The sequence below is a fragment of the Nomascus leucogenys genome, chromosome 24, assembly GCF_006542625.1.
Source record: "Nomascus leucogenys isolate Asia chromosome 24, Asia_NLE_v1, whole genome shotgun sequence".
Classification (NCBI taxonomy): Eukaryota; Metazoa; Chordata; class Mammalia; order Primates; family Hylobatidae; genus Nomascus; species Nomascus leucogenys.
The window spans coordinates 28755817-28783692 of NC_044404.1; the positions used below are offsets into that span (position 1 = coordinate 28755817).

Below are 27876 nucleotides of genomic sequence, written 5' to 3' on the forward strand. Positions count from 1 at the left end.
AGGTATATTATAAAAATGCCTTTAGGCTCTGATATGCAACTGCCTGGATTAATAAGAAGTGTGCTAGTGAGAATAAGCTAGAGAAACTAAGGGCTGCGGGAGTTCTTAAACCTTGGTTGCAAGGCTTTTCAAATTTCTGTGCTCAGTATTGATTTCAGTCTAGGAAACCCTAGGGATTCCCATTGTGAATATTCACTGATAACCTGAATTTACCCAGTCATTTGTTGAATTTCCTTCTGTCTCTAGCCTCTTCTGCCTCCACTTTATCTACTTCCCTACTTAAAAGCTTTCAGTGGCTCTCAGGAATCAAGTCCCAACAATTTAGCATGATATTCAAGTCATTTCATAATGTGTCTTTGCCTGTCTCTTCCTGTCTCATTCATCTTCACTTACACTCTGTAAAGAGTAAAAGAAGAAATATGTGGCCGGGCGCGGTGGCTCACGCCTGTAATCCCAGCACTTTGGGAGGCCGAGGTGGGTGGATCACGAGGTCAGGAGATCAAGACCGTCCTGGCTAACACGGTGAAACCCCGTCTCTACTAAAAAAATACAAAAAATTAGCCGGGCGTGGTGGCGGGCACCTGTAGTCCCAGCCACTCGGGAGGCTGAGGCAGGAGAATGGTGAGAACCTGGGAGGCGGAGCTTGCAGTGAGCCGAGATCGCGCCACTGCACTCTAGCCTAGGTGACAGAGTGAGACTCCGTCTCAAAAAAAAAAAAAAAAAAAAAAAAAAAAAGAAAGAAGGAAATATGTACATGGGCAGGGAACTTGAGACTGGTAGAAATAGAGGTGGTCTTAGCCAGATTGAATAGTCTGTGCATAACTTCTCAACAGATAGGGGTTTTGTTAACAGAGAAGCATCTCTGGGGTAGAAGCATGTGAAGTACTGTGTTTTACAGGACAGATACTAGCCTGAGAATTTACAATAGAATCATCACTATGTTTAATGGTTTCATTAATGCATGACTCCATGATCTGAAGCAAATTTTTTAACCACCCAGAGTTTATTTTCTGGGAAATGAGAATGTCTACCTTGTAGAGTGGTTTAAGGGCATGTAGAATAATGCGTGGCATTTAGGTACTCAATACATGCTAGCTGCTATTATTATTGTTGCTGTTGGAATCTAATTTTTTTATTTTTGAGAGATAGGGTTTCACTTTGTCACTCATGCTGGAGTGTAATGGCAGGGTCATGACTCACTGTAGCCTTGACCTCTGAGGCTCAAGTGATCCTCCTACCTCAGATTCCCAAGTAGCTGGGATTACAGGGGGCATGTCACCACACTTGGCTAATTTTTTATTTTTTGTAGAGACGAGGTCTTTCTATGTTGCCTAGGCTGGTGGCAAACTCCTGGGCTCAAGCTATCCTCCTGCCTTGGCCTCCCAAAGTGCTGGGATTACAGGTGTAAGCCACCGTGCCTGGCCATGGAATTTTAAACGGTAGCTCTTTTCTAACCTCATCTCCCCCTGCTGCCCTGTTGTAGCCCTATTTCAGCTAGTCTGGAATTCTTACTAGTTTCTTTGGACTTACAATGTTCTTAATAATACTGGTTCTCCTGTGTGGAATTCCATTTGCCCATTGCACTTCAAGTCTCTTTCTATTGACATCTATACTCCTCCCTGAAAGCATTATTTATTTATTTTTTGAGATGGAGTCTTAGTCTTTTGCCCAGGCTGGAGTGCAGTGGCGCGATCTTGGCTCAGTGCACCTCTGCCTTCTGGGTTCAAGCCATTCTCCTGCCTCAGCCTTCCAAGTAGCTAGGATTATAAGTGTGCACCACCATGTGCAGCTAATTTTTGTATTTTTAGTACAGACAGAGTTTCACCATGTTGGCCAAGCTGATCACAAATTCCTGACCTCAGGTGATCTGCCTGCCTCGGCCCCCCAAAGTGCTGGGATTACAGGTGTGAGCCACTGTGCCCGGAGGGTTTTTTTTGTTTTTGTTTTTTGTCTTCTCAGTGAAGTAATTTGAAAAGTAATACCTAGAATTAAATCATCAAACTTCATCCCTAAATGGTGATTATAAAGGAAATTTTATTAATGCTGCCAAACTGCAATGTTTTTGTGAAGTTTTCAACTCAAGAAGCATTAACGGAGCACTGACTCAATGTTACAAAGAGATGTAAAAAAAGATGAAAGATACCATTTCGTCTTTTCAGTCTGCTCAGTATGTTTTTCTTTTTTTTTTTTTTAAAGGTTTGATTTGTCTGAAATTAACAGATGCACACTTTTAAAACAAGTGTATCTTTGATACCAGATGGGGTGTAATTCATAGGGTTTTGAGGATTAGGATTAAGATGGAATGGTAACTCATCACTTTTTCTTCAGTGTTGTGTAGATTTTTGTTTGTTTGTTTGTTTAAATCAAAAGACCTCTTTCTGACATTAAGTAAATGGATACCTCCTTTTGGATTTTATATCCAGAATGAAAATAGTGTCATTTACATAGGAAGAGCCTGTTTGTAGAGCATTTATCCTGTTTTTGCTGCTTGACTTCTTTGTATCTTTTCCTCTGTACCCGTCCTATCATTTGTAACGCGAAGAACATGACTGCATGGTATTTGTCCAGAGAAGTTTATTTGAGCTTTTAGTAAGTGATCCATAGGATTTTTTTTCTTCTTGCCATTTATTTTTTATTTGTTTAATTCATATTAACCTCAGAGCTAACTGAAAGTATCAGCAAGCTTTATCAGTTTCATTTTATATTCTTTTTTTTTTTTGGCTCTTATTAATAGCATTGCTACCCATGTGTACTCGGCTGGAAAGAACATAGATGCAAACTCTCCTTAATCGTTCATTTTTATGTTTTTTCTTGTATAGACTGAGTTGTATCATCTTTGCTGAATATTGCATTGTTTAAATTCCTGATTGTTTTCTAGCATTTAATGTATGGTATTAGCTGAAGTTGGTTTCAGTATGTTTCAGTAGAATTCTTTTGCCTTTCTACCTGTGTGCCTGTTCCTTATGTTTTCATTTATTCTTATGTTCAGCTTGTTTTTTACATATGTCCCATTATGTGGCAAAATGTCTCAATTCTGTACTCATAGATGTTATCCTCTAACTCTTCATATGTCTTAATTGGGTTTGGATCATAATCCCAAAAGACACAATCCTTAACACCGTAATCCGAAATGTTAAAATCCTGAAAGATCAAAATCCCTGAAGCCTAAATCCCTGAAGTCTAAAATCCCTAATGTCTACAATCCCCAAAATCACAATCACAGGATAGTTGCTTCATGTTAGGCAGAATTATTACTTTGTTGTGTTTATTTGGAAATTAAATATGGTTTAAGGAGATGCATATAGATGCCAAGTTGACAAGGGGTAGACTTACAGACTTAATTTTGGAGATGTCAGTTTGACTGGATTAAGGAATACCTTGAAACGTGGTAGAGTATTGTTTGGGGTATGTCTGTGAGGATGTTTCCAGAGGCGATTAATGTGTAAATCTTGTGGATTAGGTGGGGAAGATCTGCTCTCATTTTTGGTGGGCACCATCAAATTGGCTGGGGGGCCTGGAAAGAACAAATACAGAAGACACGTGTGTCTCTGAGAGCTGGGACAGACTTTTCTTCTGCTGTGTTGGACATCAGAACTATAGGCTTCTCAGCCTTTGGACTCAAGGACTTATACCAGTAGCCCCCCCAGGTCCTGAGGGTGAGAGTTATACCATCAACTTTTCTGGTTCTGAGGCCTTTAGTCTTGGACTGAGCTATGCCACTGGCATCCCAGAGTCTCCAGCTTGCATACACCTGTTGTGGAACTTCTCAGCCATCACAATCGTGTGAGCCAATTCCCCTAGTAAATCCTCCGTTATGTATCTATATACATATCCTCTTGGTTCTGTCGCTCTGGAGAACGCTGACTAATACAGATTTGGTATTAGAGAAGCTGAATGTCATTCCTTCTTACTTACAATACAATGAAAGATCTATGAGGAAATTGTTTCCTCATAGAAAGGCTGTGATAAGTTAAGTGTATGAGGCTACTTGATGGTGAAAGATAAAAGTTTAAAAGCTAATTATTATTGCTGCTGTGAAAGCAGAGTGTTGCTTAATTGGCATGGCCAAGCAATAACAAAACTTTCCAGTGGACCACATATACTTGCAAAATTTGTAGACCACAACCACTCTTCAAATACAAGTGCAGTGAGTGTTTTGAAGATCATACAAGAATTGAAAATGCACGCGAAAAATACAAGAAATCTCCCCCGCAAAATTATATTCAATCGTGTACGAGTACTGCCCCTTCACACATGCCCCTTCATACTTGCCTTTAAAAAACACCCTTCGTTACAGAATAAAAAGAATTTGATAAGCTCGGTGACCTTCTGAACCAAAAACACTTGTCGATATTGAGGTTCCTCCACTGTTGCAAAACACGTTAAATGGTGAACTAATCTTGATTAGAGATTTGACTGTCAAAGAGGATAGACTTCTTATATTTACCACTAAATCTAATATAGCAAACATGCTTCACTTTGGCTAATGGATGGTACTTTTGAAACTGTCCCTTTTTTTTTTTTAATCACCTGTATACAATTCATGCCCCCATTGAATCTGAAAATTCTAGAACTGATCTACTAGTTTATCTGTTAGTGACTGGAAAAAGTGAAACACCTTATAAATGTTTATTTGAAGATCTGGTAGACTTGGCAGAAGAAAATGGATTTTCACTGAATCCCTGAACCATAATGACAGATTTGGAATGAGGTGCGATCAAGGCTTCTAAAAGTGAATTTCAAAATGTTACGAATAAAGTTTGTTCCATTCAGCCCCAATGCACTTGGCAGAAAATTCAGATGAATGGATTGGCCACACAATACAGCAAGGATGAAAGTTTCAGTTTAAAAGTGCATTGTGGCAGGTTCACGTTATCCCAGCACTTTGGTAGGCCAAGGCGGGAAGATCACTTGAGCCTAGGGGTTCGAGACCAGCCTGGCAAAACATGGCGAAACCCCATCTGTCTCCAAACTACAAAAACACATTAGCCGGACTTGGTGGTGCGTGCTTGTAGTTTCAGCTACTTAGGAGGCTGAGGTAGAAGGATGGTTTGAGCTGGGGAGATGGAGGTTTGAGCTGGGGAGATGGAGGTTGCAGTGAGCTGAGATTATGCCATTGCACTCCAGCCTGGGCCACAGAGCCAGACCTTATCTCAAAAAAATAAAATAATAAAATACATTTAAAAAATTTAAAAAGCACATTATGATGTCACTAGGGGAGGGTTGAGAAAAAAAAAGGTATTTTTTATATGCATTATAGGTATGGTGGCTCACTGCTGTAATCCCAGCACTTTGGGAGGCTGAGGCAGGAGGATCATTTGAGCCCAGGAGTTTGAAACCAACCTGGGCATATGGTGAAACTCCATCTTTAAAAAAAATTTCTTTTTATTTTTAATTAGCTGGGCATGGTTGTGTGTACCTGTAGTTCCAGCTACTTGGGAGGCTGAGGTGGGAGAACTGCCTGAGCCCAGGAAGTTGAGGTTGCAGTGAGCTGAGATTGTCCCACTGCACTCTTCCTGGGTCAAGTCAGAACCTGTCTCAAAAAAAGTGCATTATTTTTATTTTTAAAGTGCATTATTTGCCTGCATTGGCATTCCTTCCAGCTGATGATATTCCAGGAGGTTTTTTTTTTTTTTTTTTTTTTTTTTTTTTGAGATAGAGTCTCACTTTGTCACCCAGGCTGGAGTGCAGTGGTACTATCATCAATGTTCTTCACGATGACGGCTTTGCGTCCAGAGTAGCTTCCAGCCAGGACAAGCACCACCTTCCCAGGTTTCATGAACTTGCCCATTTCGGCAGCAACCACTTGGGCCTACAGCAAAAAGCCCATCATGGTTTTTGATTGATCTTAAGACTTAGGTTGTTTGTCGTGGTATTTCAGATGACTGCAGTTATATAAGCTATTTTTTTATGAATACACCTTGTCTGCTCATAACTTATACCTGTATGACTGTCATTAGTATACCCGAGTGTTTATGCTTGCAAAATATGTATGTTGTTTTTGCCTATTTTATCATGTAAAGTGGCCTATGAAGTGTTCTGCTATGTTTTTATGTTTCTCTAAATCCCCCTTAAAAATGTAAATAAATATCTTTAAAATTTTTTTTAAATTCCTTTTTCCAGAATTATATTTTTGGGATTTTGGTCTTTTGGGATTTCAACACTCAGGATTATGCCATTGACGATTGTGTCTTTCGGGATTATGATTGGCTCCTGTCCTAAACATTACTTCCTAAATGTGGAACAGAGATATTATCAATGGAGATACCCAGAGCACTGAATCTGGGCACTTGTCACAGCTGGGTAGGAAACTTGGAATTGCCATACTCTATGTTTAAAGATTACAAAGTCTGATTAAGCGCCAAAAAGAGTTTTTAAAAATGTTAGTGGTTCACTTTTCACATTTAATATGTTGCATCATATGTTTCATTCATTCATTAACAAGCATTTCTTGAGCACTTATTGTGTCAACTATTTCCCACTCTTCGTATTCCACTTGCTAAAAGCAGCTTTTTACAGTCTTTGTTTCTTAGGCATTTTGAGGTACGTTCTCAAAGTGATCGTAATGGTGATTTTCTGTACTTCCTACTCAAAATGTGCTCAGTGGGCCAGCAGCATTGGCAACATCTTGTTAGAATTGTAGAATTTCAGGCCCCATTCCAGACCTATTGAATCAGACCCCTTAGAGTGAAGCAGGATATTTGCGTGACCTCTTCATGGGAATTGTGACAGGCGTACCTTGTTTACTCAGCCTGCCACTCTCAACTCCTTGTGGGAAGGAGCATGCGAATGAACAAGGTGGGAACTGGAGTGCACAAGCGCTGGAACGAGCTGACTGCCTTGGTGCTTGCAGGACTCAAGGCCATGTGGGCCTCACAGCAGTATCCAGGGGGCAGTATCTGCGTCCCTCCAAGCCCCAGAGGGCATGTTACAGTGCTCTTTTAGCTTTGCCATGCCATCCGCGAACAGCTTAAGTGTTAGCAGCTCAGTGGGCCCTTTGCCTTTTTGAGTGAGGTGCTGCCCTCTGCCAGTGAGGGCAGAGGGCCAGTGTGACAGCCTTTTGTATCTGCACACATGGCTCCCATGCTCTTGTCCGGTGTCCAGGAAAAATGAGGTCACAGGAATGAGTTGAAGAATGGTAAATACAGGGGATTTTATTGCTGATGAAAGTGACTCTCAGCAGGAAGGGGAGCTGAAAAGGGGCCGGGGGTGGGTAGATTATCTTCCTCTGAAGTACAGCCATCTCCAGCCGAATTCTTCTCTGAAGTTACGCCATCAAGCTGTCCCTCTGAAGTCAAGCTGCTTCTCTCCAACATCCAGCCGCTTCTCCTCCCTCCCAGCTGAGTCTGGGGTTTTTATAGGCACAGGATTGGGTGAGGTGGGGCCATGGGTGGTTTAGGAAAAGGCACCATTCCAGCGGGAAAGCAGGGATGTAAGTTCTCACTTTGGGCTGCAGTTTCATGCTTTTCTGTGTGAGGGTAGGGTTTCGTCAGAGACCGGTCCTTTTCTGCCTAGAATTTCTCTGCCCCTCTGTCTATATCAATAGTGGTTTTAAACAAAATTTATTTTGAATTTTTCTTTCATTGTACAAGAATGTAAACTCCATGGTGACATAGACCTTGACTGTTTTGTTTACTGTTGTGTGTCCAGCACCTATAGCATCAGTCCTGATAAGAATTTGTTGAATGAATCAATTAATATCATGCATTTGAAGTAAATTTACTTGAATAAATTTAGAGAATGCCTTTGCAGTTTGTATTTATCGGATATATTCAGTGAAATCAATTCGTTTTTTAAAAAACTTAGGTTTTTGTTTTTTTTTTGAGACAAGGTCTTGCTCTGTCACCTAGGCTGGCATGCAGTGGCATGATCATGGCTCACTGTAGCATCAGCCTCCTGGATTCAAGTGATTCTCCTGCCTCAGCTTCCCAAGTAGCTGGAACTACAGGCACACGCCACCCATACCTGGCTAATTTTTAAATTTTTTATAAATACAATGTTTTGCTATGTTGCCCAAGCTGGTCCTGAAATCCTGAGCTCAAGTGATCCTCCTGTCTCAACCTCCCAAATTGCTGGGATTACAGGCGTGAGCCACCATGCCCAGCCCCCAAAAACTTTTTTTTTTTTGAGATGGAGTCTCGCTCTGTTGCCTAGGCTGGAGTACAATGGCACGATCTCGGCTCACCACAACCTCCGCCTCCCAGTTTCAAGTGATTCTCCTGCCTTAGCTTCCTGAGTAGCTGGAATACAAGCGCCTGCCACCATGCCTGGCTAATTTTTGTATTTTTAGTAGAGACAGGGCTTCACCATGCTGACCAGGCTGGTCTCAAACTCCCGACCTCAGGTGATCCGCCCGCCTCGGCCTCCCAAAGTGCTGGGATTACAGGTGTGAGCCACTGCGCCTGGCCTAAAACTTTTATTAATACCTGTTATGTGTCAGGTACTATTCTAGGCATTGGGTATACAATGATAAAAAAAATATATATATGTCAAGGTTCATATCCTTATGGAACTTTTAGCTGGAGAGAGGGAAGAAAGACATTTTAGCTGGAGAGAGGGAAGAAAGACCATAAACTGGTAAACTAATATGTTAACAAAATAATTGCAGATAATAAGTGCAGTAGTCCTGTGAGGGTATCTGGGGGCATGAAGGCCAATACTTTTAGCTAGGTTATGTGGGGAGGCCTCCTAAGGCCTAAGACAGTAATGATATGAAGGAGACCAGCCTTCAAATAGCCAGGAGAAGAGCATTGTAAGTAGAGAGAGCAGCAAGTGTGAAGGGCCTGAGGAGGGAATGAGCTAAATATAGTTTGTTCATTCATTCAGATTGTTAACATCCAGATCAAGTTACTTCATTTAGGCTTGTCCAGTGCAGTGATGCTTACAACTAATTGATCACAACCAGTTACAGATGTCTTTGTTTCTTCTCGACTCCCAGTGCTTCACTTCACTAGCCTTAAAATTTGTTTAATTACTTTATTTAATACAGAGAAGATAAGGCAATGTAATGCTGCTTTGTGAGTGATGGGGAGGAAGTACTTTTAGTGATAGCAGTGAATCAAAGCATAAGATCATCAATAGTCGACTTCATTGCCCAGTGTTTTCAAAGTCCCCACATGTGTTGGTTATTCTTTAGTAAAGTAGACGTGACAGTGCTCGTTGGCTGTGATTGTGAAGCTTGACTGATAATACTGGGATTTTGAGATCTAGAGGCTAGAAGCCAAGATGTTTGAAATATGTAAGGTCAGCTGCCTGCTCTTTCTTCCTCCCCTACGAGTGAATCAACACTTGCTTTCTAAGTTTTTCTTCTCTGTCTCCTTTCTCTATTGTTAGTTTCACTTCCCACTCTTAAAAATTCTGAGCTTTCAAAATCATATTTATCAGGAGAAAAAGGAGACTGAAAGAGCTTAAAATGGGACACCTCTGGCCAGGCGCAGTGGTTCACGCCTGTAATCCCAGGTCTTAGGGAGGCAGAGGCAGGAGGATAGCTTGAGCCCAGGAGTTCCAGACCTGCCTGGGCAATATAGCAAGACCGCATTCTCCACAAAAAGGAAAAAAAAAAAAAAAAAAAAAGGAATACCTCTGAAAGATGTCGTAATTTGGAATTGTAACATGAAAACCTAAGGAAATTTTTTGCAATTATTTAAACTGTATACTTGTCATTGCTGTTACCCAGTCTTACAACAAACTATCGGAATTTTACTTTTGCAATTTTAATAGAGAAGTCTCTGCATCCTAAGAAATGTAAAGAAAAAGAACAATAAAGACTTGGGGAACTTTTAAATTTCATCGTCTCTTGGGGTGTGGAGAATTTTGCAGGGAATAATTCCTGCAAATCCTACACCTTCAGATTGATACCCTCAAAGGACACTAAACCACAATCCTTTTTGAAGGAAAGATAAAACTGTATTTACTATATACAATTCTAGGCATTGGATTTAATATATGATGTATTTCACTAAGGTGGCCTCAGTGGGTACTATTTTAAGCTTCTTTCTCTATGTGCATATCTTTAATGACTCAAGGCATTAATATTTTATTCAGGATGTGTAGATAAGATATTTTTGTAATTTAATGGAAAGTCTCATGTTTAATGGGTTGGAATTCTGTTTGTTGGCAATTAAATACCTAAGTATATTAAGTTTTTAGGGTTTAGGGTTTTGCCAACAGTAATGTGTTTTGCTTATAAGAGCTCCCCTTTTCTATCTTCTTCTTAATAGCAACATCATGACAGAGAAGAGTTTAGTGACTGAGGCTGAAAATTCCCAGCACCAACAGAAGGAAGAGGGTGAGGAAGCCGTAAACTCAGGCCAACAAGAACCTCAGCAGGAGGAATCTTGTCAGACAGTAGCCGAAGGAGATAATCAATGTGAACAGAAGCTGAAAGCTTCTAATGGAGACACTCCTACACATGAAGACTTGACCAAGAACAAGGAGCGGACATCAGAAAGCAGAGGCCTTTCACGACTGTTCTCCTCGTTTCTCAAAAGGCCCAAATCTCAGGTGTCTGAGGAGGAAGGCAAAGAAGTAGAGTCAGATAAAGAAAAAGGTGAAAGAGGTCAGAAAGAGATAGAATTCGGAACCAGTCTTGATGAAGAGATCATTTTAAAGGCCCCGATTGCAGCTCCTGAACCTGAACTCAAAACAGACCCATCTTTGGATCTTCATTCATTAAGCAGTGCAGAAACACAGGTAAGGATGTGTGGATATAGGAGGTGGGCAAAGGAAGGCAGGTTATACACTTTATTTTTCATTTAAGAGTATTTGGGCTGGGTGCAGTGGCTCACGCCTATAATTCCACCACTTTGGGAGGCCGAGGCAGGGGGATGCAACTGAGGTCAGGAGTTCGAGACCAGCCTGGCCAACATGGCCAAACCCTGTCTCTACTAAAAGCACAAAAATGAGCCGGGCATGATGGCGGGTGCCTGTAATCCCAGCTACTCAGGAGGCTGAGACAGGAGAAGTTTGAACTCGGGAGGTGGAGGCTGTAGTGAGCTGAGATCGTGCCACTGCATTCCAGTCTAGGTGACAAGGGCGAGATTCCGTCTCAACAACAGGAAAAAAAAAAAATACTTGGTTTTATTTCTTACTAGCTAGTTGACTTACTAGGCATTGATAGTGATAAGTAGCATCATAAAGCTTTATAGTTTCTACTCTATTTTTTTTTTTTTTTTGAGACTGAGTCTTGCTCTGTCACCCAGGCTGGAGTGCAGTGGTGCGATCTCGGCCCACTGCAACCTCCCTCTCCTGGGTTCAAGCTATTTTCTGCTTCAGCCTCTTGAGTAGCTGGGATTACAGGCGCTGGCCACCATGCCCAGCTAATTTTTGTATTTTTAGTAGAGACAGGGTTTTGCTGTGTTGGCCAGGCTGGTCACAAACTCCTGACCTCAGGTAATCTGTCCACCTCAGCCTCCCATAGTGCTGGGATTACAGACGTGAGCCACCATGCCCGGCTTATAGTTTCTACTCTGAAAAAATTAATGTAGTCTTTGGAAACTTACTTTTTAAAAAGATACCTACACTTTGTATGTATTAAAGGGTCTTGCTATTTTGCCCAGGCTAATCTCAAACTCCTGGGCTCAAGTGATCCTCCCACCTCAGCCTCCTGAGCAGCTGGCATTACAGGTGTGCACCACCATGCCTGTCCATTTACTATTTATAAATCAAAGAATAGAAGAGAAAAAAAAAAGCATCAAATGAATGTGTTCAGCCCATATATCATTTTATTGTAATAATGGAACAAATTGAAGATTTTTCATGAGAGAGGGAAAGAAAAGTGAGATGGTTTAGAGTTCATTTTTGTGGAATTATTAGGAACAGGACAGTTATTAGCAGATGTGGTTCTTTTATGTAAATCTTCCTAAAAGCTGTGTGATGAATTCAAGCCCTTTGAAGATATGTGATAGATTCAGGTCATGTCTACCTTATTTTGATCATCTTCTTTAACTAGGTCATATTGCCACAGAGTATAAGATATAGATGAGGAAGTCTAGCTCTTTCTATCACCTGTGTAACGTATATTAGTCTGGGGCCTTAATTGTGACATAATGTTGTTAAACTAAACATGAGTTGTGAGTGTGTTTATTTGTCCAAAAAAATGGGAAAACATTAGTACTGTAACTCAGACTATTTTCTAAGAATGTCATTTATTTTCAGCCTTACCATTACAAATTAAGAATTATTTTCAAAGTCTTCTTATTTCTGAAGCACGTGAATATTATCTGCATTGTTAAAAGTGTAAGTTCTTCTAGAACTCTGACAGTGTTGGGGGAAAAAGTATAAGTCCCACATGTTTCTATTATAGGTCTGAGATTTGGACTCCATAGTTTTATTAGAGTCTTATTAGAATATTACATGTATTTCTAGAACTATTACTTGTATATTCAAAGTGCTGAGGGTAAAATTTAGGATAAAATTATAATTACACACTTGCTATTGGTGAAGGTTGAAAACAAGATTTACTATATTCTGTAATAGTTAAGATGCAAGCTATGGAATCCGACTAGAGGGTTCAAATCGAAGAAAAGTGACACTTTTCACTTCATCAGTTTCCTCCTCTGTACAATGGGGATAATAATATCCACCTCATTTGGGATCGAAAGGATTAAAAGAGTGAAACGGGTAAAAGCTCTTAAAACATTGCCTGGCATTTAATAAATAATGAATGTTAGCTAGTAAATAAACACAAACAGTAAAGGCAAAGAAACCATTCATATCTTAATACCATTTTATTTTAGGAATACCAAAAGAATTAAATTACATTATCGGCCGGGCGCAGTGGCTCATACCTGTAATCCTAGCATGCTAGGAGGCCGAGGCAGGCGAATCACGAGGTCAGGAGTTCGAGACCAGCCTGGCCAACATGGTGAAACCCTGTCTCTACAAAAAATACAAAAAATTGGCTGGGCATGGTGGCGGCCGCCTGTAGTCCCAGCTACTCGGAAAGGCGAGGCAGGAAAATTGCTGAGAGCTGAGATCGTGCCACTGCACTCCAGCCTGGGTGACAGTGTGAGACTCTATCTCAAAAAAAAAAAAAAAATTACATTATCTTTCAGGAAGCCTGGTACTTTTAAGAGTTTTTCAAATTGCCTGCCTGCCTGCCTGCCTGCCTGCCTTCCCTCCCTCCCTCCCTCCCTCTCTCCCTCTCTTCCTCCCTTCCTCCCTCCCTCCCTCCCTCTCTTCCTCTCTTCCTCCCTCCCTCCCTCTCTTCCTCTCTTCCTCTCTTCCTCTCCCTCCTCCTTTCCCCTCCCTCCCTCCCCCTCTTTATTTATTTTCTTTTTTTCTTTCTTTCTTGACAGGGTCTCTCTCTGTCACCCAGACTAGAATACAGTGGTGCAATCATGGCTCACTACAGCCTCAACCTCCTGGGCTCATGCTATCCTCCCATCTCAGCCTCCTGAGTAGTTGGGACTACAGGCGCATGCGACATGCCCAGCTAATTTTTAAATTTTTTGGTAGAGATGCTCTTGCTTTGTTGCCTAGGCTGGTCTTGAACTCCTGAACTCAAGCAATCCTCCTGCCTCAGCCTTCCAAAGTGCTGGGATTACAGGCGTGACCACTGTGCCTGGCCTCAAGGGGTTTTTAACTGCTTTTTTCTCCTTCAGCTTTATGTAGGGGAAAGTCCATATCTTGTTTTAGTTAACATTTGAATCAGAACTTGTCTTCGTACTCAAGTTGACACAGATGATGGACAGTTAATTTTAGATTTAACTAAAATCTCATTCATTAAGATTTAATTCAGAATTGAAATAAATTGTCCGTAGGTTATTTGTCTTCATGTGGAGAAAAAGAAACGATATTGTTAATAAAATTTCAAGGAGATATTATTTAAAAGAACAAACTGTTTTAGGCCTTTTGGAAACTAATATTTATAGTCAAAACCTTGTGGATCAGAGCCTTCTGGATAAAGGTTTATTTGCCTAATCATATTTCTGTATATGTAATAGGATTTTATTTAAATGGTCCTTTTTTGCCCAGAATTTTTTAAAAAACGTGTTTGCTTTATATTATAAATATATAAATATATATTTATATTACATTTAAGTATATAATATATATATATAAATATAGGATTGTACCAGTCTTCATCCAGAGTAGCTTGGATTTTTTGGAAGGCTATGTAAATTTTTAATGTTTGTTTATTTATTCATTCAACAAATATTTATTGAAAACCTACCATGTGTGCCAGGCCCTAGGCTGGATATACCTTGGTAAATAAAAACTGCAATATGGTGAAGAGGTTTAAAATCATGGATTTTGGGGCTGAGTGTGGTGGCTCATGCCTGTAAGTCCAGCACTCCAGGAGACTGAGGTGGGAGGATCACTAGAGCCCCGGAGTTCGAGACCAACCTGGGCAACATGGAGAAACACCATCTCTACAAAAAATTTAAAAACTAGCTAGGTACGGTGGCTCTCCTGTAGTCCCAGCTACTTGGGATGTTGAGGTGGGAGGATCACTTGAATCTGAGAGGTCGAGGCTGCATTGAGCCATGATTATGTCACCGCATTCCAGCCTGGGTGACAGAGTGAGACTCTATTTCAAAAAAAAAAAAAAAAAATCATGGATTCTGAAGCCAGACTGGTATGTGACTTATTAATTGTATGATCCTAGGCAAGTTACTTAATTTCTCTGGCCTCAGTTTTACAACGTGCAGGCCAGGTACTATTATCCTGGCTCTGTCAAGTGGGGATATAATAATAGTACCTGTCTCGCAGGGTAGTTATGAGGATCGAGTGAGTTCACTTAAGTAATTTTCTTAGAATAGTAACTGGCCCATTGTAATTGTTGTATAAATGTTTGGTATTATTATTATTATAAAACAGACATGATTTCTACCCTTGTGAACTTTAATAGAGAAAACAAAAAAGTAGTAAATAAAAACAATTATTTATTGTAATAAGTTATGAAGGCACCAGAGTACTGATATGAAAGACAGTAGAGTGCATAGATAGATAAGAAAGCCAATGAAGGGCCTTCCTGAGGTTGCAGTGAGAGGGTCATGAAAGATTGGAAGGAGTCTTAGATTACTTCCAGTATTTAATGCAGGAGTCAAATAATTAATTCCTTTTTCCTAATTGTCAACCATGCATTTTTTTCTTTTAATTGTTTTCCAACTGTTACACAAGGAAGTAACGTATTCTTTTAAAAGAAAATAATTAGTCGGGTTTAGATAAAAATATGTCAGTAGTTTTGTTGTGTTGAAAGTAAAAGTAAAAATGTATGCCGGCCAGGCATGGTTGCTCACGCCTGTAATCCTAGCACTTTGGGAGGCCGAGGCGGGCAGATCATGAGGTTAGGAGATCGAAACCATCCTGGCTAACATGGTGAAACCCCGTCAGTACTAAAAGTACAAAAAAATCAGCTGGGCATGGTGGCGGGCGCCTGTAGTCCCAGCTACTCAGGAGGCCGAGGCAGGATAATCGCTTGAACCCTGGAGGCGGAGCTTGCAGTGAGCCGAGATCGCACCACTGCACTCCAGCCTGGGCTACAGAGCGAGACTCCGTCTCAAAAAAAAATGTATGCCAAAAATGTTATCCTACTTATCGGTTATTATTTGGGGATAATTTAAGATTGTACCAGGAAACTCTTCCTTTGTTGAATCTTCTTTGCATTTCACATGATTAATATTGGGTAGAAAGGAGTTAACTGGTAGTTAAAATTTTTAGCCTACTGCATGTTTGCTTAATGATATAAAATTGGTCCCAGGCATTTCTCTTGGAATTAAAATTAATTTAAAATTTAGAATATGTAACAAGTCACATCTTATTTTGCGGTTTGTAAGGCTACCTTGCTAAAATTGAGGAGCATGGGCAGAGACAAGAACGTTTTTGTTAAACTTTAATAATAACCATGTAATGGCTTGGTCAGGAAGAATATATAATGCTGAGAGCAATGGATTGGTATCCTCTCGTTTACCTGAAACCTTCATTTATTGGTTTGATGGGATTCTACCTGAGAAGTTTTAATAATGGCAAAATCTTTAAGTCATTTGGGGGATCATATTTTTTATAGAAAAATAATTATTTAATATTAATGTCACCTATATTTGTTTTAGTTCATGCATTTATTGGTAAGATTATTATAGGTAAAAGCATATACAGCATGTTTTGTGAAATGTCTTTATTACTGACTTGGCGATATCATGGATATGTAGCCTGCTCAGGAAGAACTCAGAGAAGATCCAGATTTTGAAACTAAGGAGGGAGAAGGACTTGAAGAGTGCTCCAAAATAGAAGTAAAAGAAGAAAGCCCTGAATCAAAAGCAGAAAGAGAATTAAAAGCTTCCCAAAAACCAATCAGAAAACACAGGAACATGCACTGCAAGGTTTCTTTGTTGGATGACACAGTTTATGAATGTGTTGTGGAGGTGAGTATGTTTTCATTTCCAACAATCAGAACTCTTACAGATTGTTTCATCTGGAGTTGGGTGAGTGGTGATTTTGCCCACGATAAGACTCACTTTAGTGATTATTTCTTTTTTCTTTCCTTTTTTTTTTTTTTTGAGACAGAGTTTTGCTCTTTCACCCAGGCTGGAGTGCAGTGGCATGATCTTGGCTCACTGTAGCCCCCAACTCCCATGTTCAAGTGATTCTCCTGTCTCAGCCTCCTGAGTAGCTGGGATTACAGCCATGTGCCACCACGCTGGGCTAATTTTTTGTATTTTTAGTGGAGACAGGTTTCACCATATTGGCCAGGCTGGTCTTGAACTCCTGGCCTCAAGTGATCTGCCCATCTTGGCCTCCCAAATTGCTGGGATTACAGGCATGAGCCACTGCGCCCGGCCTCTAATGATTATTTCTGTGGATGGAAGTATTAATGGTGATTTTCTGGAGGTGGGATTATGGGAAGATGATGAGTAAGTCTTTAAGTCCAGTAAATGCCATTTCTTAAAATTTTCTATTTTCTGAAAGAATAAGTGATTGAATCAGGATTGAAGAAAAATATCAGAGTTATTCAGTTACTCTTTTTGCTCCTTCAGGGCAAGTTGACTTTTTTTTTTTTTTTTTTTTTTTTTTTTTTGAGACAGAGTCTCGCTCTGTCACCCAGGCTGGAGTGCAGTGGTGCAATCTCGGCTCACTGCAAGCTCGGCCTCCCGGGTTCACGCCATTCTCCTGCCTCAGCCACCAGAGTAGCTGGGACTACAGGCGCCCGCCACCACGCCTGGCTGATTTTTTGTATTTTTTTTTAGTAGAGACGGGGTTTCACCGTGTTAGCCAGGCTGGTCTCGATCTCCTGACCTCGTGGTCCGCCTGCCTCGGCCTCCCAAAGTGCTGGAATTACAGGCTTGAGCCACCATGCCTGGCCAGAGCAAGTTGAAATTTAAAAAAATCTACTAACTATATATTTTTCAAACTAGAACAATAGTTGTTTATTATGATATGCTTGACATATAAGCAATTGTAATTGTTACCAGTAACAGCTTTTATTGACAAAGTGTATAATTCACATATATGTGCAACAAATTATTTATTTATTTATTTATTTGTTTATTTATTTATTTGAGACAGGGTCTTGCTTTGTTGCCCAGGTTGAAGTGCAGTGGCGCAGTGACAGCTCACTGCAGCCTCGACCTCCTGGGCTCAGGTGATCCTCCCACCTCAGCCTCCTAAGTAGCTGGGACTACAGACACGTACCATCACACCTGGCTAATTTTTTTTATTTTTTGTAGAGACGGGTTGTCACCATGTTGCCCAGGTTACTCTTGAGCTCCCGGGCTCAAGCGATCTGCCTGCCTCAGCCTCCCAAAGTGCTAAGATTATAGGCATGAGCCACCACACCCAGCCTTATTTCTTAATCACATTATTTATGTGCAAATGCAAATATCTTCAATCACAAATCATCTAAAATATTACGCTATATTTACTAATAGGTCTTCTCTAAGTTTAAAAAGGAAATCAAGAAAGATGTAATTGTACTTTGAAACAGGTACTATACACCTAACTAGAGACTCAGGGTCTGCTTTTTCTGCTTCCTGCACTAACTAATTTAGAGATGGGGAAAGCTATTTTACACCTATTCTTCCCATTCAGACCAAGATCTCTTATATATGAAGCCCTTGGGGACAGATGTGTTTTAGAATTCAGAATATTTTGAGGCTGGGCACGGTGGCTCACGCCTGTAATCCCAGCACTTTGGGAGGCCGAGGCAGGCGGATCACGAGGTCAAGAAATCGAGACCATACTGACCAACATGGTGAAACCCTGTCTCTACTAAAAATACAAAAATTAGCTGGGTGTGGTGGCACGCACCTGTAGTCCCAGCTGCTTGGGAGGCTGAGGCAGGAGATTCGCTTGAACCTGGGAGGTGGAGGTTGCAGTGAGCCGAGATCACACCACTGCACTCCAGCCTGGCGACAGAGTGAGACCCCGTCTCAAAACAAAACAAAACAAAAACTAGAATTCAGAATATTTTGGAGTTTAGCAAGGGAATAAGTACATATTCTGCATATTTTATAATACACCCAGCAGTGTCTGTAGCAGCACCCACATGATCAAACATAGGATTTCTATGGTAAAATATATGAAGATTCATTCTGAGATGAATAAATGAAGATTATAAATAGCCTCTTTACAGTTCAAGTCAAAATTTGCCATTTGGATTTTAGAATTATGAATAAGGGATTAGGGAAAATACATGAAGCATTTTCAAATCATCTTCTGTCATTTAGAATGAAAACATGGGAGAAAAAAGAAGAAAATGATCTGATACGGATGAGTTAAGACTGACAGTGAATGAACATTTATGTGAATTATTAATAGTCATTAAAAATAACTCATCTCATTGAGAGGAGGACATGTCATATATGTTTGCCCAAAAAATGATTCTAATTTTTTGAAGTATTTTCATATATATTTCTCAGAAGACATTCACATATTTGATTATTTTTAAACAATTCCAATAAAGAGGTAGGATGAGTATAAATATTCTTATCATTTCACAGCTGAGCAAACTAATGCTCAGAAAAGTTAATTGAATCTACTCAGCTTGTTTAGCTAGTAAATGGAGGAGCCAGGACTTTCTGACTAAATCCCAGTCTTTAAGTTAGGTTATTTTCTTCCTATAAATAGGAGTAAAAGAACCCAAATTTGGGAATGGTTTGACTTTCTGGGTTAAGAAACATTAAGAAAATGATTCCTAGCACCACTGAAGGAGCCACTCCAACAGGTAGTGTCTGTTGGCTATCTAGAATTTTACTTTATTCATTTTTCTGAAAGAGATTGTAGGGAGTTGAGGCATAGCTCAGTTTCTTTGGGACATTTGGTCTGAAAATGATAGAGTCTAATGATTTCCACAGCCACAATTAAATGTCACTCTGGACAGTTGATTCAGTAATTTAAGTAGTCACGGTAACTGACAGTTGCTCATAGCATGCTACAGGATATATTGCACCAAAAATAAAGAACGTGATGTGTAGGATGGAGATGGGGAATATGAGATGGAAGGAAGGTAGAATTTTGCTTTGAATTGTAACACAATTTCCAAACTAGTATATGTGTATTACATATGTAAACTGACAAATTGAAGAACAGGAATTTTGTAAATCATATTTTCTGCTTAAACTGTGTAGCCACCTGAAAGTATGTTGGTAACCAAAGATGAAAGAAGAAATCGGGAAGTGACATTTTATTTTATTTCATGATGGATGTAGAAATAAGAAGAAACCTCACTTTAGCCTGGGAGTTCAAAACCAGCCCGGGCAACATATTGAGACTCTCTCTACAAAAAATTTTAAAAATTAATCGGGCATGGTGGTGCACATCTGTAGTCCTAGCTACTCTGGAGGCTGAGGTGGGAAGATCACTTGAGCCCAGGAGGTTGAGGCTGCAGTGAGCTATGATCAGGCCACTGCACTCCAGCCTGGGCAACAGAGTGAATCCCTATCTCTTTTGGGAAAAAAATAAAAGAAGAAGAAACCTCAACTCAACTAAGACACGTATATCTTTGCAGAAACATGCTAAGGGACAAGATTTGCTTAAACGAGTATGCGAGCATCTCAATCTTTTGGAAGAAGACTATTTTGGTCTAGCCATTTGGGATAGCGCAACCTCTAAGGTGAGGAGACTGCTTGCAATTTAAGAAGCTGACAAAAAATTTGTTTTAATTCTTTTGTTTTTAAGAATGTATCTATACCTGCTTCTCTAAGCCAGTGTTCTTAGAGTTATGCCTGTCTACTCTTATTTCTTAGATTTTCCTGCTATTTTTCTTCTAGAATTAACATTTTAAAGGAAAGACCATTGCTGGTGTATTCTTTCATCGTTGAAATAAAGTATATATTGTATGTTTTTAAAAGGCAAGGAAAGTAAAGAGGTATGATGCCTTGATTAGCAAGTACTGTAGATGTCAATAACTTAATATATTATGCAATTGGTATTGTATCTAATGCATAGGAGGTTTATAACAAATATTTGTTGAATGGATGATCTGTTATTAATATTATAATGAGATATTATAATTAAATATAATTATAATATATAATTATAATTTGAAAGCAGCATTATGAAACAGAATAAAATCCCAATATTATTGAAACAGTCATAACGATGAATCTGACATTTCCTCCAACCTAAAAGGAAACCAGTTGTTAACTTTTGAAGGAAGTAAAAGAATGGACTTGGAGGAGAGAAGAAAGGTTAAAAGTCAGGTATTTACCCCAGAACACTTGAATTATTTCCTGGCCAATTAATTGAAAATTTCAAATATTTAACATAAATCTAATGATGAAAGCTTTAGTCCAGTTTAACAAGTATTTGCAGGTGCTGTACTAGGTGATATGGATGCAGCTGTGAATAAGGTAGACATGGTCCCTGCCCTCTGGAACTTCCAGTTTATTATGAAGATAACATTAATTACTGGTTTGATGAGTGCTATACAAAAGGAAATACAGGTTGTCAGGGGAGAGTATGGCCCGGGAAGTCTCCTCTGGGGAGGTGATGCCTTAGCTAAGAGAGACCTGAAGGATAAAATGAGCAAGTGAGGTGGAGAGAGAATGGCTTGTGTAAGACCTGGAGTTGAGAGACTGACATTTCAGGAACTGAAAGCCATCTAGCCTGGCTGAACATAGGATATGAGGAATAGAGTAACAGATGAATCTGGAGAGGTATATGGCCAGGTTGGGGGGTGGGTGTAAAGTGGGGGATCCTGGAGAAAGTCTTGTAGACACTGAATTTAAGCCATTTAAGTTCATCCTTTCTCCAAGATGATTTCAGTTTATTAAGAAAAGTTGAAGGGCAGCAGCCTTTAACATCTGCAAATTATAGATTAGGTTGTGTGAGTTAGATAATGCAAACTAGAAGACATGGAATTATCCTTTGCCTAAACAAAATCTATTTGTAGAATATACCTAGTTGTTTACAAAAATTTGTTCCTTCTATGAATGACTACTAACTCAAACAGAACTATGTTTGAGCACTAGATTAATATTATTCTTTAAAGACTTAACCTTTACTTTGTCTCCCTTAGGGCTCAAACTAGCTTGTACTGGTAAATATAGCTAATATTTGAGTACTGTACATTTCAATATCACAAAGAGAGTAAATCTCAAATGTTCTCATCACAAGGTCAAGTATTTGAGATGATGGATAGTTTGATTCATTTGATTTAATCATTTCACATTGTATTAAAAAATCATAACATCACTTTCTGCCCCATAAATATATACAACTATTATTTTTCAATGAATAATTTAAAAAAGTCTAGCCTTAATTGAAACCACTATTTCCCATTAGTAAGGGAACATTGAAGTTAATTTAAAAACAAAACAATGCCCTCAAAACTACAGTGAAAAACTTTCTACAACTGTGAGCTAGAAAATTGTCCCATGAATTGGCAGGGCGTGGTGGCTCACGCCTGTAATCCCAGCACTTTGGGAGGCTGAGGCGGGTGGATCACGAGGTCAGGAGATCAAGACCATCCTGGCTAACACAGTGAAACTCTGTCTCTACTAAAAATACAAAAAATTAGCTGGGCGTGGTGGCGGACGCCTGTAGTCCCAGCTACTTGGGAGGCTGAGGCAGGAGAATGGCGTGAGCCTGGGAGGCGGAACTTGCAGTGAGCCGAGATTGTGCCACTGCGTTCCAGCCTGGGCAACAGAGCGAGACTCCATCTTAAAAAAAAACGAAAATTCTCCCATGAATCAAGGGAAATACTCTGAAAAGTGTTTTATGTAAGCTCAGTGAGATAATTTTGATTCCCAGAAATTGAATGGTTACATTGTGGGGAAAAAAACAACCTAGATTGATTTGAGAATAATTAAGAATCCTTTAATTTGGCATGTAAAGTCACCAAGTACGTACATGTTTAATATGGCTGGAAATATTTTTTTCTGTGATCTAAGCATACTTACATTTCTAGAAGCTGGCTCATCTAAAGCCATTCAGCAGAAGAAATAATTTCTGCTTACAGTTGAGCTTCTAGGGCCCACGTTGGGACAAAAATTTTCAGTTACACTGAAAACTTTTCACCATTGTTGGGATTTATATTCTGTCCTGTCACCAAGTTTATTTTCTTTATAGTGGTTTTCACTTTTTGTTTTTTTGAGACAGGGTCTCACTCGGTTGCCTGTGCTAGAGTGCAGTGGTGTGATCTTGGCTCACTGCAGTCTCTGCTTTCCAGGCTCAAGCGATCCTCCCACCTCAGTCTTCCAAGTAGCTGGGACCACAGGCACACACCACCATGCTTGGCCAATTTTTAAATTTTTATATTTTGTAGAGACAAGGCCTCACTATGTTGTTCAGGCTGGTCTTGAACTCTTGGGCTCAAGCAATCTTCCTGCCTCAGCCTCCCAAAGTGCTAAATTACAGGCATGACCCACTGTGCTTTGCCACTATTGTAATTAGTTTTTGTTTGTTTGAGATGGAGCTTCACTCTTGTCACCCAGTATGGATTGCAATGGTGTGATTTCTGCTCACTGCAATCTCCGCCTCCTGGGCTCAAGCGATTCTCCTGCCTCAGCCTCCCAAGTAGCTGGGATTACAGGCATGCACCACCATGCCTGGCTAATTTTTTGTATTTTTAGTAGAGATAGGGTTTCACCATGTTGACCAGGCTGGTCTCGAACTCCTGACCTTAGGCGATTCACCTGCCTTGGCCTCCCAAAGTGCTGGGATTACAGGCGTGAGTCACTGCACCCAACGGTAATTAGTTTTTAATGAGCAAATGTTAAATTGCTTTATTTATGTTCACTTATATATTTATGTGTAAAGTGTTGTGAAAAGTGCTTAACATAAAAGCTTAAGTACAAAACTGGCTGTGTAAGAAAAGGGCATTATTGTCCCTGTAAGTATTTTTGGAAAAGAAAAATTGGCACCTCTGAATCATAATCTGGCTTCATCTTCCCTGATAGTTTGTAGGAGCCCCTACTGGGGAAGTCAGTGGGCAAGTGAATCCTGGGAAAAATTGGCCTTATCATAGTCAGGGCATCGGCAGGTCTGTATGGACCAGGTTCTTATAGGACATCCAGTGGGAACATCGTCAAAGGGAATGGGCTACTCTATATTTTGTGCTTCTAATTTTATCATGGTCAACCTCCAGCTCAGAAGTAAGTCAAAACAGAGTGATGTTGTTGTTCTTTTTTAATTTTAATTTTAATTTTTATTTATTTATTTATTTTTTTTGAGACGGAGTCTCGCTCTTTCACCCAGGCTGGAGTGCAGTGGCGCGATCTCGGCTCACTGCAGGCTCCGCCCCCCGGGGTTCACGCCATTCTCCTGCCTCAGCCTCCTGTGTAGCTGGGACTACAGGCGCCCGCCACCATGCCCGGCTAATTTTTTGTATTTTTAGTAGAGACGGGGTTTCACCGTGTTAGCCAGGATGGTCTCGATCTCCTGACCTCGTGATCCGCCCGCCTCGGCCTCCCAAAGTGCTGGGATTACAGGCGTGAGCCACCGTTTAATTTTTATTTTTAATTAAAACGAGAGTCCTTAGCTGATCCAAGAAGCAGAGCATGGAAGGGAAAGTAGGAACTTCATTAGCACATGGCCCAGGTAAATCTTGTACAAAAATGAATCTGGGGAAGATTCACCTTAGAATTGTCAAGTTAAAGGGTCAGTACAGTAGCAAAAACACCTTAGTGATGGCAGGCCTTCCTTAATATGCTGTCTCTTGGCTGGATGTGGTGGCTCATGCCTGTAATCCCAGCACTTTGGGAGGCTGAACTGGGTGGATCACCTGAGTTTGTAACCAGCCTGGCCAACATTGTGAAACCACATCTCTGCTGAAATACAAAAATTAGCCAGGCATGGTGGGACACGCCTGTAATCCCAGCTACGCGGGAGGCTGAGGCAGGAGAATCGCTTGAACCCAGGAGGCAGAGGTTGCAGGGAGCCGAGGTCACGCCATTGCACTCCAGCCTGGGAAACAGAGCGAGATCCCGTCTCAAAAAAAAAATACTGCTGTCTCTTAGGTCACAGTTGTCTAGTCTGGATGGGTATCACGGTCTGTTTTGTACACAGCTGTCCCCGGTATCTCCCATCACTATCATCCTGGGGATGTGCTTTGCCTCTTTCCTGTGATGTTTCTCCTGTTTCCTCTATCCTTGCTTTTCTTTGTGTTTTGATAGAGTGCTACTCCTCAGAAGTGGTACATGGGATGTAATTGTTTTTGAGACATTACATGTCTGAAAAGATGGCTTTATTCTGCCTTCTCATTTGATTTTGAATTTTGTTGGGTATAGGATTTTAGGCTTGAAATTATTTGCCTTCAGAATTTTGAAGGCATTGCTTCATTGTCTTCTAGTTTCCAGTGTTGCTCTTGAAAAGGCCAGAGCCATTTCGATTTTTGATCTTTTCTATGACTTTTGTTCCTCTTCCTCCTCCTTTACACAATCAAGCAAGTATGATCTTTTCTTTTTTCTTGTCCTTATGAAGTTGAGAGTTCACAATTATATATCTTGGTGTGGGTTGATTTTCATCTATTGTTCTGGGCCCACGTCTATTTTTTACCAGACTGATTTCCTAAAGAATGTTATTTAGTATATTGCCTGGCCTGAATGTGGTAGGCATTCAACAAATGTTTATTGAAAGAGTGGGACATATTGTTACACTTGAGAGAATAGCTTTGCCACATACTAGTTGCAAGTTAGATAAGTTACTTGTCCTTCTGTTTTCTCATTGGTAAAATGGGAATGATAATGAGACAATCTATATATGAAAGCATGTAGAATCATGCCTGACATGTAGTAAGCATTCAATAAAAGTAAGGTATTATCATTATTATTATGATAGTATTATTGGCTGAGCATGGTAGCTCATACCTGTAATCCCAGCACTTTGGGATGTAGAGGCAGGCGGATCACTTGAGCCCAGGAGTTTGAGACTAGTGAAACCCTGTCTCTACCAAAAATGAAAAGATAATAACTGAGTGTGGTGGCACATACTTCTAGTCCCAGCTACTCGGTAGGTTGAGGTGGGAGGATAACCTGAGTCTGGGAATTCAAGGCTGCAGTGAGCCATGAGTACACCACTGCACTTGCCTGGGTGGTAGGGATAAGGCCCTACCTCAAAAAAAAAAAAAAAAAAAAAGTTAGTATTATTGTTTTAAAATGAAATTACCAATTAATCAAGGCCTTGCCTTTAAAAGAAAAGATTTGTGTGTCATAATCTAGAGATGCATTCTGGAGCATCCTTCAGGTTGAATATTCTACCTGTTCTTTTCTTAGGCAGGATGTACAAAAGAACAGTGTATCTTTTACTTAAAATTGATTGTATTTAGCAAGACTATATGGCTTTATTTTAGCTATTGGAAAAAGATAAAATCACAACAAAGTTAGTTAAAGATCGAATTGGCTTTTATTTGTGATTCATGTATTAGGCAGCCTTCATTCTACAAAATAGAATGAGGGCTTCCAATAAGCAATGGCAGAACAGTGGGTTTTGTAAGGTAGGAATAAGGAAACCAAGTAATAGGAAAAAACTGATTAGTTTACATCAAGTTACTTTTCTTCTAAATGCTAAAGCAGAGAGGACTTTCTTGTTAAACTGACTCAGGTAGACTGGAATCTCCTGTTTTCAGGAAAAACTGGTCTGTTTAGCATCTACCCACTTCCTTTAGGTTTCAGTTTGATTATGTGGTATTTGGTATGAGTGACTCCATTTTGGTTTGGCCTGATCTGTTGGAGCCGGTGAAGAAGCTTAGACCAAAACAATGGCCTTCCATAATTTTTGTTTAACACTATCATTCCATGTATATGCACTGTCAATAAGCCAAATTTCTAGATAAGACCTTCTCTAGAAGTACACAGATATTTGTGAAATGATTGAATCCGTAAAGTTCATAGTAAATCATGGTCATCTAAGTTTTCTGCCATTCTGAAAATACGGAAGGTAATAGAGCTATACAGGCTTTGGGGGCTCATCCTCCCATTTTATAGATGAGGAAACTGAAGCACGTAAAGGCAGAGTGACATCCTCTAGTTGCACAGTCAGTTTACTCCTGTAGCTCCTTGCCTGCTGCCCCTTCCTAAGTTATTTTCTTCTTTAGCTTTTTACTCCTTTCCTTGATTTTTACATTTCATCTGTAGTTTTTTTGTTTCCTCTACAGAATTAGTTTATGTTGTAGAAAAAAAATGTGAGCCATAATACAATGAGAGACAACTTTTTTCTCTTCTTTCCATTCTCTGGTGTCTTCTTTTTGTGTATGTAGAGATTTGTCCTTGGTATATGTAACTTCTGTCATTAAGAGCTTTGTGCTTTGTTTGTAGACAATTGAGTACAATTAGCAGGGAGGAAAGTTTTCCCTCATGTGGAGTGGCTTGCTTGTTCACTTTTCCTACTGACTGCATGATAATGGGCCTATTGCCAGGGTCTGGCAAGAGAAGTGGAAAAGCAGTAAGAAGCAAACTTCTTTTTCTTTCAGGCTGGAGTGCAGTGGTGGCATCTTTGTTCACTGCAACCTCCACCTCCCAGGTTCCAGTGATTCTCATGCCTCAGCCTCCCAAGTAGCTGGGATTACAGGCGCCTACCACCACACCCAGCTAATTTTTGTATTTTTAGTGGAGACAGGGTTTCACCATGTTGGTCAGGCTGGTATTGAACTCCTGGCCTCAGGTGATCCACCTGCCTCGCCCTCGCAAAGTGCTGGAATTACAGGCATGAGCCACTGCGCCCAGCCCAGAAGCAAACTTCTATAGCTCTGTGAGAGATTTATTGCCACTATGAATCAAAATTGTCAGTTAAATAGTTGCTTCCTATATTTTATTCCTGCTTAGAATTATTTACTAATGAATCAAGGATTTTTTCCTTGGGAGAAAAGTCACTTACATTAATTCCCCCTCCCTCCAAATTTCATCTCTAAGCAGAAAACTTGTGCTCTTCTGGGAAATAATGAGAATTTTAAATTAGGACTACATTCAATTCAATGGTATATAGTCATTGTCTTTTTCCATCCATTTTCTGTGTGGATGAATTTTCTTGCCTTTAGAGTCAGATAATCAGCTCTGGAAAGATCATCAGTCAAAAGAGAAGTCTTTTGCTCACCTTCACAGGTAAAGAGCAAACACCAATGGAGTGACTATTAAATAAAGAGTATGAGTAATTTAGTTTATAGTCATCTGAAAGGATTGATTGTTTCTCATTGATTCATGACTGGCCTTGAAGGCAAGTGGCAGTCACGGTTGTATCTTTATTGTCTGGCAAATTAGAAAGACGAAGGGGAATTTTGTAAATACACTTGCAGAGTAGGAAGGCTGCATTTATTATCTTGTCTTTTGCTACAGAGATTTGGGTCAACACCTCTAGTGAATTTAAATGTAGTTTTTTGGGGTTTTGTTTTTTATTTTTTGTGTTTTAACTTAGTACTTAAAGAATGAGACCTAGAATTACCTGTGCTCTAGAGTTTCTATAACATAACTTGGAGCAGTGATTTGAAGTCAACATCCTAAC

The 27876-nt window shown here is 40.0% G+C and overlaps 1 protein-coding gene across 13 annotated transcripts in view; it reads left to right on the forward strand.

The window, feature by feature from the left end:
- Positions 1-27876, forward strand: part of EPB41 (erythrocyte membrane protein band 4.1) — a 225452-nt gene that overhangs the window by 91467 nt on the left and 106109 nt on the right. For 12 of the 13 annotated variants that reach the window (XM_030805657.1, XM_030805644.1, XM_030805646.1 and 9 more), the window contains exons 2-4: positions 10221-10692; positions 16155-16367; positions 19949-20053. In XM_030805657.1, coding sequence (XP_030661517.1) covers positions 10228-10692; positions 16155-16367; positions 19949-20053 — 783 coding nt within the window. In that variant the 5' untranslated portion in view covers positions 10221-10227. The remainder of the gene's footprint in view (positions 1-10220; positions 10693-16154; positions 16368-19948; positions 20054-27876) is intronic. The other variant, XM_030805656.1, reaches the window with a different exon arrangement.